The following is a 17,338-nucleotide window of genomic DNA, read 5'->3' as shown; positions in this document are numbered from 1 at the left end:
TACTGAATCCAGTTACACAGGCTTGAAATGAAGGATAGGATTTGCCCCTAAATGAAAAGTATAGGATTTGCAGTTTAATTCAATAGGAATTTTGGAAGCATAAAGGATTCTGGAGGATCAAGCCATTAATGTAATGACTTAGTGAGTAATGTTAACATCTGTCCTCTGTCTCACCTTAGTTTGATTTTTAACCCTTTTCTTTTCAGCATTTGTTGCTTGTAATATATTTGGCAAAATTCTGTTCAGTTACACTGGTGTGAATCCAGAACAGCGCTGCCAAAGTCAGTGAAATTACTTTGGATTTGCCCCAATGTAAATAAGACTAAATTTGTTCCCAATGTTGCATGTAAAGGTATGCTCCTACTCTTTCATTTTCACTCCCACATTATTTTTTCTTATAGATATATTGGAGTGATACTTTGAGTCTTTATTTTTATTTGTATTGTTCCCTTTTTCTTTTTAATTGTGAGTTTCTCTTGTTGATGTAGATTAGTGTCTGTGCAATGGGAAAATAATAATGTATAAATAAACAATAAAGAAAACCCTTCTACTAGTGAAATAGGACAGCGCCTCCTGATAAACCTCTTGGTTCTTTTAGTCCATATGCAATACTTTAAAGATAAGGGGCCATTTAGCTTTTTAACAAATTATTTCCTGGAAAAACAAAAAAACAAAAACAAAACTTCACCTCCAACATTTTGTTTATTACTGCTATAATGTAAAGTGAGCTAAATAATTATGCCATTAATCGCTTTTGCAGAAGCTACACTTCAATAAAAATACCCTTGTATGTATTGACCTCCTTGTTCTAAAAAATTGACTATAGAACAGGGGCGGATTAGGGTTTTGTGGGGCCCCTGGGCCAGAGCAAGTGCAGGGGCCCCTCCCCACTCCACCCCTTCTGCCTTCAGTCCCCCTGGTTTCCCCTCCCGGCACTCCTGTCAGGAAAATGGGGTTGGAGTGCGGGGGCTTGCCCCGCCTGCCCGGCGCTCCAGCCCAGGAGTGGGGTTGGGATGTGGGGACTGCAGGAGTGCTGGGCAGGCAGGGGGAGCTGGGCAAGCCCCCGCATCCCAGCAGGAGCACCGGGCAGATGGAGCGGGTCAGGGTGCCGGGGGCACCCATTTTTCTGGGCCCCCCCAACTGGCCAGGGCCCTGGGCACGGACCTCGTTGATCCAGTGGCTAATCCAACAGTGCTATAGAGGGAGAAACACAGAGGTAAAAAACCTACCAGTTCACGTCAATGTGGAATGTGGATGACCTTGAGATCTTGATTTCTGGGGCATGGATGTTTATGAAATAGCAAGAAAGGATTGATTGATTGATTGATTTGATTTGATTTATTTTTCTGTGTGTTCTAGCGGTTTACCTCTGCAAGCGAACAATGCAAAACAAAGCACGGCTTGAGCTAGCAGACTATGAAGCAGTGAGTATGTGAGCCTTTCCTGGAACTGAGATGTCAAATAAATGAGATTTCCAAGCTCAGCAGAATGTAGGATAACATGAGAAACAAAGGCCACCGCTTTTTTATAGTGCAGCAGTTTATAAATTGAGCAGTTTAAACTTGTGTCGAGGCATGTGACAACGGGCACTCAAGTGCTAGTGTTTCAGAATCCATAAATGCTGTTGTACATGAGAGCCTGCTGTATTATATTAAGCAATGAAGATTGAGTTGGTGCATTATGAATAGAGATAGAAACAAATCCCAAATGTTCCCATGGTTTTGGGGTGTTGGGATCCAGGTTGTTGGTGCAACAAGCCTTAGAGGGGGGCCAGCAGCAAAGTTTGAATTCATACCTCCCCAAAGTTCAGGGGTGTTTGGGAACTAAGACTTGGGCCCATCTCTAATCCAATTGTGCACAGATCCTTTTCCCAGCATCGGTGAACTGTTCACCAATCCCATGCAGTCGGAATCAAATATGTCCCAATGTCTGCCAGAACTGTACTACAGTGTGTAAGGCCTCCAATTATATATTTAAAGATCTAGCTTAAAATTTTCGAAAGGACTCAAGTCAAGAAGAGTCAAGTCCCATTTTCAAAACTGACCTAGACAGGGCCAGATTTCTAAAGGTAATCACTGAAATCAATGGGAGTTAGGCACATAAATACCTTTAGACATCTGACCTTAAGTGTCTATGACCCATATACTTTCAATGGGCTCTTAAGTCACTTCGGTGCTTTTGAAAATTGTACCCTTAGTTTTAATGATACTAGGCCAATTTTTGCCCTGCTGTAACTCTGCTAAAGCCAAAAGAGCTACAGCAGGATGAGTATGGCCCATGGTATCTTTATAAGAGTATGTGGGTTATTGATTGAATTATGAAGACATATCCCTTTACTTTTCTGCAGTAAATATGTAATACAGTTTCAGTCAGATTATTTGATAGCAAGTTCCCAGGCATTTTTTCAGTTAACCTCACTATAATTAACACAAAACGGGGGGCACAGGGAGAAATTGAGTACCTGAAACTCCCTTGAAGTCAGTAGACCAAATTCTGCTTCCATTTACATTAATGAAAGTTCAGAATAATTCTACTTCAACCAGTGGAGTTGCTCAAGATTTACCAGCATATCTGAGTGCTGAATTATGCCAAGTCTCATAAAAATATTATTAAATAAATGTTCTATACAATAATAGACAGCTTTAGTCTGCAAACATTTTTTTATATGACCAATGGTCATATATGACTGTGACAGGGTCAGGCAGGATGGCTATAGGAGAGTAATAGAAGGCAGCTATATAAGCCCCAGGCTATGTAGGCCCCTTTTCCCTGGGTAAGGTAACAGGGAAGGTTCCAGAACAATCAGGAACCTTCTGGAGACAATTAAGACAGGCTGATTAGAACACCTGCAGCCAATCAAGAAGCTGCTAGAATCAATTAAGGCAGGCTAATCAGGGCACCTGGGTTTTAAAAAGGAGCTCACTTCAGTTTCTGGTGTGTGTGTGAGGAGCTGGGAGCAAGAGGCACTAGGAGCTGAGAGTGAGAACCCGGACTGTTGGAGGACTGAGGTGTACAAGCATTATCAGACACCAGGAGGAAGGTCCTATGGTGAGGATAAAGAAAGTGTTGTGAGGAGGCCATGGGGAAGTAGCCCAGGGAGTTGTAGCTGTCGCACAGCTGTTCCAGGAGGCACTCTAGACAGCTGCATTCCACAGGGCCCTGGGCTGGAACTCGGAGTAGGGGGCTGGCCCAGGTTCCCCCCAAATCCTCCCAACTCCTGGTCAGACACAGGAGCAGTCAACCTGGACTGTGGGTTCAGAAAAACGGCCAAGCTGAGGGCTGCCGTGAAGCTTCAAGAGAGAAAATCCGCCAATAAGCGCAAGACCCACCAAGGTAGAGCAGGAACTTTGTCACAATGACCAATGGTCAATTTTCTTTAGAAGAAGTTTGTATTCCCAAAATATCTTTCTAATGTTCCAGCTAAAGTCATCTTATAGTATACAACACAAACAGCTCATGTAGAAGACAAATGGAGGTTTTAGTGTGAATCAATGGCAGTATCAAGTTAATGTCATTGCTAAATGTCCAGACCTCGCTATGGTTCAAAGTTGGAGCATTTCATTGAAATATTTGGAATAATCAACCAACCAACACACCCACAAAAGTTGGTGCTATTGTGTTTTTCTGGAAGTGCCAAACTCTGCAGCAACCGACCCAACTCACTAGAACTGTGTCCATACCTTTCAGCAGAGTTCCAAACCTTAAAGAGATGGGGGCACAGATAATGTACACTTTGTGTTCTATCCTGTACTGTGTCAGACACTTTCCACCAAATAAATAGATTACATTTACACTAGCCTGTGCATTATGGCTTTTGAGTGCAACATCATCTTTGGAGGTTTTGAAGACAGTCTAAAAACTGTTAGATAATGAATAACTTAAAGCACAGTTAAAGTCATTTACACTGTATTTTCAGGAGAGTTTGGCCAGGCTACAGCGATCATTTGCCCGGAAGTGGGAGTTTATTTTTATGCAAGCTGAAGCACAAGCAAAGTAAGTTCCTTTGAAGTTTTATTGCTGGATTTGTCTGTGACTGATTTTGGAAGCACTACAATTAACATTGTTTGTCTTAAATATATGGCAACATTGACAGAGTGGACAAGAAAAGAGACAAGATAGAAAGGAAAATCCTTGATAGCCAGGAGCGAGCATTTTGGGATGTACACAGACCGGTGGTAAGTAAACATATGGAACTTCTGTTGATTGTAAGAATTTCAAAGGATAAACATGGAAATCCATGCAAAGCTGTGATTTGGGAGCAGGAGAGAGGGGCATCTGTTTTGTTTTGGGAGGACAGATCTGGTGGTGGCATGTGGTCTATTCACATTTTTTCCACTCAAGCATCACAGATATGCCCAGGTTCAGTGCTGTTTTCTGGATATGGAGATATGGTGTGGCTGGATTTTTTAAATCAGAAAAATGTATTTGATTCAGCTATTGTCAACTCAAAGCATTCAAAACTGATGAGACAGGACTCCAGAAATCACAAGACTGGCTTAAAAATAATGTGATTTTTTTAATTTACATTTCTTGTTCTTTCTGTTTGATTTCTGAGCCTTTAGGGTGCACTTGGGTCACATTTCCAAGCTTTTCTCCACAACCATGAAGGATTTTTTAAAAAATGGAACTTGAAATTGTCGTGTAATCAGTTGATTTTTGGGTGCTGGGGCTTGAAGAAAAATCACCAAATATCACAGAACTTGCAATAAAATCGTGAGTGCTGGCAACATTGTATTTGGACCATTGCAGCATATGTAGAGAACAAAAAGTTCTCTCCTTCCTTTGCACATGAGGAGAAGCCTAACATCAATGCCAGTTAAATAGCATACAGAGTGCATCTTGCACTGCTATCTATAGAAGGACATTGACAGGATAAAAATCCTACTTACAAAAATAGAAAGTTCTTAATTGTTAATAGAATTTTCAATTACTACAACTGTAGGCATTTTAAAAATACAACTAGCATTCCACTGATTACTCTTAGACAGTAAAATTAGGGTGGTAGCAGTGGTAGAGGAGTTGGAGAGGGTGCTATGAAGAATTTTCAAGGAGAATGAATGAGCTTGGAGAAGCACCAAACTCAAGTTTGATTTATTTGTTTGAGAGAGGGTGTGGTGAGATTAGGGGAAAGACAATTTAAAATAAATGTTAAGTGGAGAAAAACATGGAAACTGTTACAGTTGAGGAGCATAACATAGGATAGCATAGGAGCAGTATTTCCACCAACTGTGGAGAAGTAAGAAGGAAGGATAGAAAGATACTTGGTATTTGCTGTCCATAGCAATGAGCTAAAGAACAGAAAAATGTATAGCGCTATTCAGAGAAAGGTGATTCTGTTTCATGGACCATTTTAATAAAAATTAGTTTTGTTTACATTTGGAATGAAAACCAAACATTTCAAAATTCTCCAAAAAAGGAAATGGAGCCCTGGTTCGGGGGTGATCCCCCAGAAGCAGACCCTGAGAGCCCCTTCTGCTGAACACCTGCAAACCTGAGAGCTTTGGAACCAGTACGCCCAGGGCTCCCGGCTCCTCATCAGACTGCTTGCTGAGCTGTAAATGAGTCAGGAGCCTGGGAATGGAGGGACCCTAGCGAAGCAGGAAAGCTTCCAGGGTCTAAGCTCCCCATCAGCTGGGCTGCCAAAGAGTCAGGAGCTGGACAGATGAGCTAGTAGAAAGCCAGGCAGGAGGGATTTCATCACAAGTTCACTGAAATTGAATATTTTCCATGAAAATAACTATTATGATCTATCAGCCTTCCATCAGGGAATTTCTGAGAAGCTCTAAAAGATTAGGAGCAACTCTACAGGCTCAGGTAATCTTGCTATCTAAGAGAGACTTTTGCACTAGATTCTGAAATGGATGTAAAGATTTTGGAGACTGGCAAAGATGTGTCCTATTTCCAGATCTGGGTTGGGGGAAGAGTCACTGTAGTTAGAAAAGTAAAGATATAAAGAGACAATAAAGGAATAAATTACAGGAGCCAGGATGAGAGCAAACAAAGTGTGATAAAAGCTTGGCCTTAATCATCGTCAAATGTGCCTGTGTGAGATTATGTTTCTAATTTGACTAGACAGACCTAGGTGTATGGGCTGCAAAAGGATTTTGGGTCTAAATCAGAAATCTAAGTTCCTGACTGTCAAGATAGCATGACATTTGAGGAGAAGATGGAGAGGGAAGCATTGAAGATTTGGTTAAAATGGCTTTTCTTTCCAATGAGTAGGATAGTAGTTTTGGATACTCTGAGTTGAATTCAGTCCTATCAGACTCAGAAGTAGGTAAGTTTGATAGAGAGAGAAAATGAAGACATGGTTGAAATCGTGAAGGTGATACAGATTTGTGTGTACAAGGGCTGGTAAAAAAATTCTTTGAAAAATGGCTTTTCGACTAAAAAGAAAATTTGCACAGGCAAGTCAATGAAAAGCTGTAAACCAAAACCTGAACATTTCTAGGTCTAGATTAGAACGTTTGGTTAATCATTAAAAAAATACGTTTTTTTGGTTTAGTTTTTGAAAAATGAAAGAGTTTTACCCAAAATTACAAATTATTACTGAGAACAGTTTTTGAAAACCATAAAATATTTCAGTTTATGGTTTGAAAAAAGGAAAACATTTTGTAGGGTATTTTGAATAAAACAATTCCCGTCACTCTGTAATTTTTTTATGAAAAAACAATTGGCTTTTTTCAGCTAGCAACTAGAAATCATATCCACATATGATTTCAGAAAATAGATGGCCAGAGATGATGATGATTTAGAAAAGAGGAAGAAGTCAAGATGTGGATCCAGGGAGATATTGTAGTGGTGGAATGTAGAAGTGGGATTCACACATAAGCATAGTTGAATAAGAGTGAAACCAGGAGAACAAAGTTCCAGAAATGGAACTGTATCAGGTGATCAAAAATAATGTCATAGCTGATCATATCAATTACAGCACTAAGATGAAGAAAAGTGATCCAGAGTCTGCTGGGGAAAGATCATTTGATTTGCCACATAAAGGTCAAATAATGTCTCCAGCTCATGGTGGAACTCTGTGAGAGGTGTGTGCTCAGACCAAGGGGAGCACTCTGTAACCTACAGAAGGCTGTGCTATATTGTGTATAGAAGGTTGACTGGAAATGATTAAGGCAATTATTTTTGGTGTGGTGATTAGATACTGTAGATGTCTTTTTCCAAGGTTTTGCTTAGAAAATGATGAAACCTGATTGATGTTTCAAAGAAAGTGTCTTTAGTGGAGGATTTTTTTTCAAACTGGGTTGTTTGTGCTTACATTTGTTATTTAGAGAGAAAGAGAATGTCTTTGATATTGCACTGCTTGGTTTCCATTTTAACATTCAGTCTAGTGCAGTGGTTTTCAACCTGTGCTCTGCAGACCCCAGGGCTCCGCATACTATGTCTAAAATTTCCAAAGGGGTCTGCACCTTCATTTGAAACACTTTAGGGGTTCATTTGAAATGAAAAAAAGGCTGAAAACCACTGATCTATTGTAATACTTTTATTATATAAAATTATTTTCAGGCATAATCTGTCTCATTTCCATATTTTCCAGTTATTGTGTTGTATTGCTAGCTGTTGTACCTAGTAACAGCCCCCTCTTTTTCCACGTGTTCCCCAGAAACAGTACCACCAACTTCTACAACTTCTACAAATATTGGACTAAAGAAATCCACAAAGAATTGGTCAGAAAGATTAGCACATTAGTCAACTGGGTTTATAAATCAAGCTATACTCAGGGAGGTCAGTTCTTTTCAAGGCAAAATAAATTAAGAGGTTATTCTTGTTTGAAAAGAAAATATCAAACTTCTGATTAATGTTTTTATAAAAGAATGCATAACCTTCCCGAATCATTATCTCAGTTAAAATCCATAATCTTACAGCTTGTTTAAATTGCGCAAACAGGTATTAAAACAGTAAATCCCCTGATATGTTCTCCAACCCACTACAGAACAGTATTTCCTGTGCTTGCTGTGAGATTAACTCTTTTAGGTAATGATCAAGGACAATTGACACATAGCTAACTTGCTGCCATAAACCCTTCAATGAATGCACTTTACTTGCTAGGTTTCAAATGAATCTCATTCAAATGCAAAGTCTTGCTGGACAGTACTTAGTATTCAAATTCATTTATCAGTGTCCTGATATAGGGGGAAATAATCTCTTGCTGTTTAAAATAATCTATAAATCTTTAAATGAAAGCAAATTATTTTCAGAAAACCATGTTGATCCCGGCGTCTTCGAGAGACATTGTCCCTCTAACATTGCCTTTTTGTCATGAAGAAAGGCAATGTGCCCAGAGTATGTGTAATTGTTAACTGTAGCACCTTCGGTGGTGGCAGATGTGGAAGGGGTGTTGAAATTATCCATGGTGCAAAAATCAGCAACATGATCTTTTTTCCTCAGGATTTCCATCAAATCTGACCTTTCATAGGATTGGATTTTGGTAACAGTCCAATACGATGGAAATTTCTCTTTTTAAAGTAGCTGCCACCTCCCCTCAATTTTCCTCCATATTTAAATTTGCTGCAAGCTTCCATTTTATGTTTAACCCTGTTTTAAGTTAAACTATAAAAATAAAACCCTAATGAAGTGTGGCATTCCATTATCCCATCCTCAACAACTGACGTACTAAGTAGAGTTACCATCTCACTAGAGTTTAGCAGGAGAGTCGTAGGTATTTTTATGTATCAGTACCCTGTCCTTCAAGGTCATCTTATAGGACATTACAAAATGCTGAGTTTAATTTGGGGGGGGAGGGGGGAAGGGAATACCTCTTTGAACACTACAAATCCCATACGATTTTTTAGCCATAAAATATTTTTCTAACATGTTATTTATTTTAAAAGGTTTCAAACAATTTAAATGAAGCAAATATAAATCATGCCATCCAGCCCTCTGAGTGATTCCTCAGCCTACTAGTTCATGTCCTATATGCACATATGTGTATATGACCATAGGTAACGCACCTGTCCATTAGGCAGCTAGCACTCCCAAAGCTGCAGTTGGTATAGTCTCCTAAATTGCATCATGGGTAATGAAACAAAGCTTTGTAAAAGATGTTATTCTGGGCATACAGTTAGTGTTTATGGCACGTGCATACATCTACAACATTCTTGTGACAATTCTGTTCAAGATAGAAACAGGTGCACATAGTGTGTCTTTTAAACTTTATAGTTAACCCGTTGTGTAATATCTTTACAATCAATGTGATAACTGTCCGCTGGTAGGTTTACAGTATTATAGCATGGCTATTAAATGGGATTTCTCCCTTACAAAAAGAAGTGCAACCCCATGGACATTTAATGTTCAAGTGAAAATTTAGGATGATTCAAAAATGGGAAGCTATGGAATCTATAGGAACGGTAGATAATTACAGAAACTTACGGGATGTCAACTGTTTTGTAAGAGTCAGTTCAAACAGCAAGTAAGCCAAGTAGAGTAATAAATATGAAAATTCTGTGGAATATCGCCCTGTGTAAAATTCTAGTGCAGATGCGTCACGTTTTGTGGTCCTATATCAGTTTAGTAGTTCCAGGGTTTTTGTGTGGGTTTTCTTTGTTTTTTCCCCCCTGCTTATCAGTAATATTGTCTCAAAGATTCTTGCATAATGCAGAAGGCAGATTTAATAATGCTGATCAGATTAAGGCAACAAGCCACTAAACTCCCTGTTATCCTGCTAGAATGGCAGTTGGGGCAGACTTCCTTGTTGTAGAAAGTTATCCTCCTATTGAAGAGACAGGCCTGTGCATAAAATAGTTCACTTTGGATCCTAATCAGTAAAATTGAATATGTCTGGTTTCTGAGTCATGTGCCAGCATTGCCAATATCTTAATATTAATGATCACAAAGCTCAGATAAATATAGAATAACACAGTATGCATAAATGTATGTGTATTTGGTGTCCAAAATCAAATTTCTGCCAACCAATCAGATTACCAGTAGTTACTATAAATCTAAAGCAAACTACCTTCAACCAGTGCTAGCCTGAAAATAAAATAAATTAGCTTTCAAAAAAAGTATGTCCATCTCCTGCTTCCAGTGCAGTAGTGGATTCTCTAGTGCTTTTCCCAATCTAGTTTTAAATAATGAAAGACTTAAAGTTCAGTCATGTTTTCAGGTAGCTGCTGTCTATTTGGCCGATGATTAGTATTACTAATCATAATTTTATAAAGCATAATTTTGACTGGCCACAAAAGCTCTCAAGAGACTGTTCACCTCCATAAAATCAAATTCAGTATTTTAAAATATCATTCTCTTCAAGTGCAAGCACATGTACACAATAGGGTTATCCTTTAAACCAGTCAGACTGCAGCAAGTTAATGGTACAATGAGCAAACATTTACATACACTAATTAAACATACAGCATTTGTTTGTCAAGAATCTCTTTTTAAGCTGCTTGAGTGCATTTAGAAATTGTTATGGATCAAATAAATGTGAAATCAATATAATCCGACACTGCCTCATGATCAGTGTTTGTAGTTTGGTGAATAAACATCTTTAACTCAACATTTATGCAGAAACAAGGGAGCAACCTTCCTTTGCAACTTTTTGTTGTCCTCACATTATCTCTCTTCCATTTGCTTTAAAAAGTTTTTCAACACAAAAATCCTGATTCCAAAGAAAGTAAAGGAAGTTTTGCCATTGATATCCATGGGAGCAGGGATGGAATCACAGATTGTAGCAAAATATATGTCTATTATTTTAAAAGCACCAGAAAATATGATTTGCAAATATACAATAACAAAATGTGCATCCCCTTCTGGTGTAAGCACCCAGTGAATTCTTTTGGCAGTATTTGATAAAATCTGTGTATTCCAACTATATTTTACTTCATATATAATAACTGTTGTATTCATTGTTTAGTGGATTTGGGTACCCGCTTTTCAACTCAGAATTGGGCACCCAAATCCCTTAGGTGCATTTGAAAATCTCAGCCTCTTATTCCTAAAAGGTTCTGAGCAGTGGCTCATGGAGTCAAAGCTATGGGTGTGTGTATGTGTGTATATATATATGTTTAAGATAGGACCTGAAAGAAGCAGAATAACAAGCCTTATTGCAATTATCCCATATAAGAAACGTCTCTCTACTGCAGCTAAAATTCTTCTTTGTGTAATGTCCATTTGGGTGCCCCCCTTCAGGTGCACATGCATCTTTGATCAGAGATTTTTGGTAGCCATGCTCATTTGTCCCACACATGAACTCTAGGCATCCTTATGCCCTGTACCAAGGACATACAGAGCCACACATGCAAACCACCCTCAGTTCTTTCTCATATGCCTCAGCTTGCATGGTTTCTTGCACGGCTTCTTCTAAGAATAACTTATTCCAGCCTTAGCCTTAGTTTAATTTAGTTAGTCTAGTTTAATTTCAGTTTAGTTGTTAGGTTTTTTTTTTAAATTATTCATTATTAAGGGGGTCTCTAATGTAATAAAAAGACACACTTCTCCCTTACCCCCTCCTTTTTTTGAGGGGTTCTCCCCTTGTGAGTTCTTCCCTAGGGTATGCCTGGATCCCGGGGGTTCAAACATTGCATCACATGCCAGAAATCTATTCCCCACTACTATTACTTGTGTCTTTCTACTATCTGGGGTCCCTCCCCTGGAGAGGTAGCCTCAGTGCAAGAGGATGCCACAACGTCATCTGGAAGGAGGGTCCCGACTATGGGATCATTTCCCTTCACTCCATCTTGATGTTCTTCTTCCTTGAGACTTCCATCCTTCTTAACAGTGCAGGGGTTGTCAGACTGGGGGTTGGACCACTTTACTGTGTCCCTTAAAATGTCATCTATGAACCTCTCTGTCTTCCTTAGCTCTTCCAGTTTTGCCACTCTGGTCTCAAGAGCCCACAACTGGTCTCTAAGGCCAGATCATACGTGCTGCATTCAGTGAAATAAGCTGGATACCCACCACTCTGCTACTGGACTTCTGCCTGCATTTTTTACTCTTGCAGGGGGGTTGTTCATTTGTTCTTTGTTTTTTTTTTTGTGGGGGAGGGCTTCCACGTGTGGGGGTGAGGGAGTTAGTGGCCTACGTTTAGAGTATGTCAGTTAGGTGTATCTGGCTCTCACACTCCCTATCATAACTCCCTCGCAAAACTCCCCTGTTTGCTGCTCCTATTCCTTAGCTCCTCTAGTTGCTCAGGAGCTGGCTTCTTAAACTCCTGTTCTTCCTGAGTTAGCGCTGTCCCCTTGTCAAGGAATCCAAAAGAGATTATGGATAAAAGGATATCCAGATAGAGTCTTGTCAATTTAGAGTCAATTTAGCCTAGCAAGCCACTTGGCTCATCACACAGCTCCCGCAACAGACCATGCTATGAACTTCAAACAGGCAGATAGCAAACAAGCACACAACAAACAAACAAACTAACAGACAACAAGCTCATCCCAAGGATCATGTAGTTGCACCTCCTTCACCTGCAGAACACCCATGTTTGCTGCTTCTGTTCACAATATATCGCTTTGAAGAAATAAGGGTGTAAAAATACAGAGATTTAATAAGTGGCCTATAAGTTGTCTTCGGAAGTATCTTTGCTTTGATCTGTCGTGGTCCTTGCAGATTAAGGATAACCCAAACTTCTCTGAGGTCTTTTTGAAATTTAAGATATAAATGGGAATGAAACTGGAAAATCCAGTTGGACTACTCTGCATGTTGTGACACTAAGCACCCCTGTATTCACACCCCACACACTGTTGTAATACTCTTTGTACAAAATATGTATGATATCATTTTAAAACTAATGACTCACTAGTTATTAATATTCTTGCATGGTGTAGGTACGTGATGGCTATTAATAGTTATGGATATATGCTAGAATTTTGACTGAAGTGTGTCAGGCAGGGGACTGGTAAACAGGTCTGCACTAGACAAAGGAATGTGTTTTCCCCAACTGGGAGTTACTTACAAAGTGCTCTAAAAGACAACAAGAATACACATTCATAGTGCATAAACAGACTCATCAGGCTAACCAGGGGTGGAGGCAAATCTCACTCTAACAAGTCAGGGAGAAGACAGCATGGCATCTACACCCAGCAGGAAAGAGAAGCTCAGTCTGGGTTTTACTTCTTAATGAATACATTGCAAAGGCTTACTGGTCTATAAAGACAGGAGGGCTGACCCTCAAGTGATAAGCAATTGAATCAACTAATTGTATACAATAATACTGTATTATAAAAGTATATAGAGTAAAGTCTGTGACATGCTGGTGATTAATATCATTGTGAATTATATGTATTAACACTATGTAAGGAATAATGGATACTCATTGGCTGTATAGTCTGCCCAGTTAGGAGGGACTGTCACAGCTATCTACCTGTCTCCTATGTAAATTAAGTGTGGTGGAATCAGAAACGATGGAAGTCCCATTTACACAGATATCATACAGGGGGATGGGAAGCTCACAGAAAAGCCATTTTTGGTATCCATCACTAGACAGACACAAGGGAACAGAGCTCTTGAAAGCTGAGAAAGATGGGTCCTTCAAACAAGTGGGTGTTGAAGTCTCTGGGAGGTGAATATAGATGAGAAACCTGCTTAAGCAAAGCTTGTACCTTGCCAGCTTAAGTTGTATATGCATGTTTTCATTTTTATTTGCTTGTAACCCTTTCTAACTTTATTTTCTTTTACTTGGCATCATTCAAGCTATGTCCTATTGTTAATACATGTGTGTTATTTTTACTATAAATCAACTCAGTGCAGTGTTTAAATGGAAGGGTGTATTTACCCCAGTTAAGTTAATAAGCTGGTGGGTTTTGTGTATTTAGAGGAACAAATGGACCTTAAAATTTCTTTGAACAGTCCAGGAGAGGGCTGGACATTACAGAACACACAGTTTTGGGAAAATTCAGGACTGGGAGTCACCTTGCTGATTGTAACCAAGGCTGGTGGAAGCCAGAGCAGGGCTATGGGCAGGCTGCTGGGGTCAGAACTGCTGTATCAGGGCTGGCTAATACACAGACACTCAGGGTGTAGCTGCATGTTTGTAGAGTGGCTGTGAGTATCCCAGGCTGGGAAGTACAACAGCAAAGTATTGTGAGGCACCCAGGGTTGCAAGGGCACGTGGTGGCACAACCCCTCACTGGTCTGGATTGCACCTTGATTCGAACCTCATCACGCATGCTGCCATAGAGACGCAGATTTGAGTGGAATCTCAGGATCTGCTGTTTGTTATTTAAATGGGTCTAAGGTGTATCATTCAGAGGCTACATTTATGCCCTACAGAGGAGATCACTGATGGCTCAGGAGATGGTCAGAGGGTAAAATTTAAAAGAACAACAATACATCTGATCAGAAGCTGGTCTTAAATAGCATATAAGCCTTGAGTTCTGGGCATGTGAAAGAGTCTAATGGCGTGGACACATAAACCTACCATAATATCTAGAAATTCCCACGTCATGCCCAAAATATTTCAGTAGCCATTTTAATTCTCACTTCATTCAACTAAAATGTTCTCTTTCTATATTTGCTTCTCAATGGAATCATAGTCCAGGTGGGACCTAACAAAAACACCTTATCTGAATGTCCCTTAACTCGGAGGAAGTTTGAATCTGTTTCTAAACATTAAGGCTTAGATATCAGCCCATTTTTAGTTACAGAATAATGTGACATACCAAAATATCCACCCACACCACACTTCATAGAGAATCCCCATGCAGCATGCAGTGTTACCTAAGCATTTTCACTGGAGAATCATGAAAGCTCAAATATCAATTTACTTCTGTTTCAAGATTTTAAAAAATGTGTCTTATATTACTCAGGCAAGAATTAACGTTATGCAGACCAAGATCTCCTGAGACCCATGAATCATTTGAATCGCTGAAGTGATGGCATTGTAAAACTAAAACAGAGTGGGTTGCAATTTTTCATACAAGCTGGTCCCATGCTTCCTGAGTCATCTATTAATTAATGATCTGAAGGTAAAAGCTTAAAAGGACACCATTCCTGATGCTTAGAAACCAGGTGTCAGTTCAAAGCCAGGTGGGGGATCAGCTGAGTCAAATATTTGTTTGTTCTAGGGAGGTATCTGTGCCAATAGTGTGTGCTCAAAAGCTGGGGGGATATAATAGAGAATTATCTATAAGATGTCCATATGCATTCTGAAAAGAGTAGTGGAGAGACAGAAAACTTAGTGATGATGTCTCCCACTTCACTTATGTCATTCATTAATGTTGACTCTTGACACTTACTAAAAGATTAAGACTTTACTGTATATCAAATTCGTCTGACATTTATCATCTGTCACAAGATAATAACAGCTATAAATCATCTGAGAGCCCCGAGGTTGGTAAACTTATTAACTTACAGTAACACGCTTGTCTGTAGTGGAAGGGGAGAGGACTTTTTTTCACTTTGCAACTTATCATCTGTGCTTTAAAAGGTTGTGCTGGGTTCACCTTATGACAATTTCTGTTCCATTTCTCACTCAAGCATTTCTGCTCATTTACTTGTGGTCTTGTGAGTATAGATGACATTAATGTTGTCAAGAGTAGTCTCTATATTACTCATAAGGACCCTGGCCTGAACATGAAATTATGATTGGCCTCTGCACTGGCTTGCCACTAGAGATTTCAGTATTTCCACTCAGCGACTGGATGCCTTCCCAGCCTGGGTTCAACCCTTCTCCCCTCAGTTCAGGTCTTACTTCCATTTTTTTTCAGTGTCTCTTTGGGTGGGGAGGCAGAGGAGAGCCATGATGATGTCACTCCCCTGCCTTCTATAGCTCTGGTGTATGGCGGGAACCCTTTGTCTCCCAGTGGGAGAACACTGGCATTCCAAGGGGTGAGTCCAGTACCAGGTGGCTCAGACCCATGTCTCTCTGCAGAACTGTGACAGCCATTACTCTTGGGCTGTCAGGAGAATCCACAGGAAGACTAAGCTCTTTCACAGTCCATTGTCTCTGCAAATGGCCCATTACTGATATGTTTTCGTGAAAATTCCAGGGATGGTGCTGTTAGGCAAGGCTAGGATGCCTTATCCCTCAGAGGTGTTTTTTATTGGAATGATATGATAATGCAGCTCCATACAGTCTACCAGCAAGCATCAGGAACTTAAACAGTAGTATCCAGTAGCAGGGCCGGCCCTAGACCAAATGGCACCCAGGTGAGGAGCATCTTTGGTGTGTGTCGTTCCCCCCCCCCCGCAAAATTATTACCTTCTTTTGTATTGAATTTGTAGCCCATTTCACAGCTTTGATGTATGATTTAGATGCATGATTTATCCGTGTCTCATAGGACAATACATTTCCCTTTTGTTGCTCACAGCGAAAACAGCACCCTGTGCCTGGTACCCCCCAAACCTGGCACCCAAGGTGATCTCCTTGGTCACCTGCCCCTAAATCTGGCCCTGCCGATTAGTACTAGTGCTTAGTCATCCATCCTTGCCTCTGTCCAGTTTCTTAATAACATACTCATGTCTTTGAAGTTTGCAGTGCTTAGCCTTCCCAATTGGTATAGGATAATTTATTCAAGTACATGATGTACTACCAATTTTTTCTGTGTCACATCTAGCTGAAATTGTTACTAACCTCTGAAGGCTTTAAATATATATTTTTAAAAAATACTGGCTTAGTCAGCATGAGGAATTCATAGTAAATGCCATGTCTAAGCTATTAATAATATCCTCCCACCTACAATGGGCCAAATTTATGTCTTGCAGTGTTTGAACTCCTTCGACTTTAGTGGAGTTGCAGACATTTTTTTCCAGTGAATTTTCCCTGGTATGAGTGATAAATCCTTGGCTCCAAGTCTCTCATCATCAATATCATGCCATACACACTCTGAGATAAGGAAAATGTTAAATGATAGATAGAAAGGGGCTAAGTTTGATTTTAAATATCTGACAGAAACTTGGCAAAAGTACTTCAAGACATATCAAGGGCAAATTATGTTCTCAGTTATATTCTTCCACTCCCAATGGTATTAACAGGGTTGCTAGAGTTTTACTGAGGGAAGAATTTGCCCCATACGGTATCCAAGCTCTACAGGAAATAAATATAGTGCTTAATCATATAGACTAGGTTTCAAATCTTCCAGGAAATCTTTTGGAAACTCTTTAAAATATTAGTGTACAATTTACATACTATACACTAAATAGAAACCTTGCAGCATAACTCTATTGAAAAACTTGTCTCTAGCAAAAGTAGGGTGGTCCTGTAAAAAGGCACCATAAAAGAAAAGCAGCTAGTGTTAATTATAGCTCAAAACATAGTTATTATGTTAAGGAGGCACATGATTAAGAGCAAATTTTTGTCCATAAAGGTGCCAAGTATCAGAGGGGTAGCTGTGTTAGTCTGTACCCAACCAGACAGTCTCTACATAAAAGAATAAATGGACATAAATCAGACATCAGA

At 39.7% G+C, this 17,338-nt stretch overlaps 1 protein-coding gene across 16 annotated transcripts in view; it reads left to right on the top strand.

The window, feature by feature from the left end:
* The window catches only part of RGS7 (regulator of G protein signaling 7), a 429,184-nt gene that overhangs the window by 362,132 nt on the left and 49,714 nt on the right, over window positions 1-17,338 (top strand). For all 16 annotated transcript variants that reach the window (XR_012158164.2, XR_012158163.2, XM_073338225.2 and 13 more), the window contains exons 7-9: window positions 1,360-1,424; window positions 3,917-3,993; window positions 4,094-4,175. Coding sequence is in view for 14 of the 16 variants with exons in the window: in XM_073338225.2 (XP_073194326.1) it covers window positions 1,360-1,424; window positions 3,917-3,993; window positions 4,094-4,175 (224 nt within the window). In the remaining 2 variants the exon portion in view is untranslated. The remainder of the gene's footprint in view (window positions 1-1,359; window positions 1,425-3,916; window positions 3,994-4,093; window positions 4,176-17,338) is intronic.

Source organism: Lepidochelys kempii, chromosome 3 (genome assembly GCF_965140285.1).
Source record: "Lepidochelys kempii isolate rLepKem1 chromosome 3, rLepKem1.hap1, whole genome shotgun sequence".
In the NCBI taxonomy this organism is placed as follows: Eukaryota; Metazoa; Chordata; order Testudines; family Cheloniidae; genus Lepidochelys; species Lepidochelys kempii.
The sequence above is the reverse complement of the archived record's forward strand: the minus strand, read 5'-3'. Positions and strand labels throughout refer to the sequence as shown.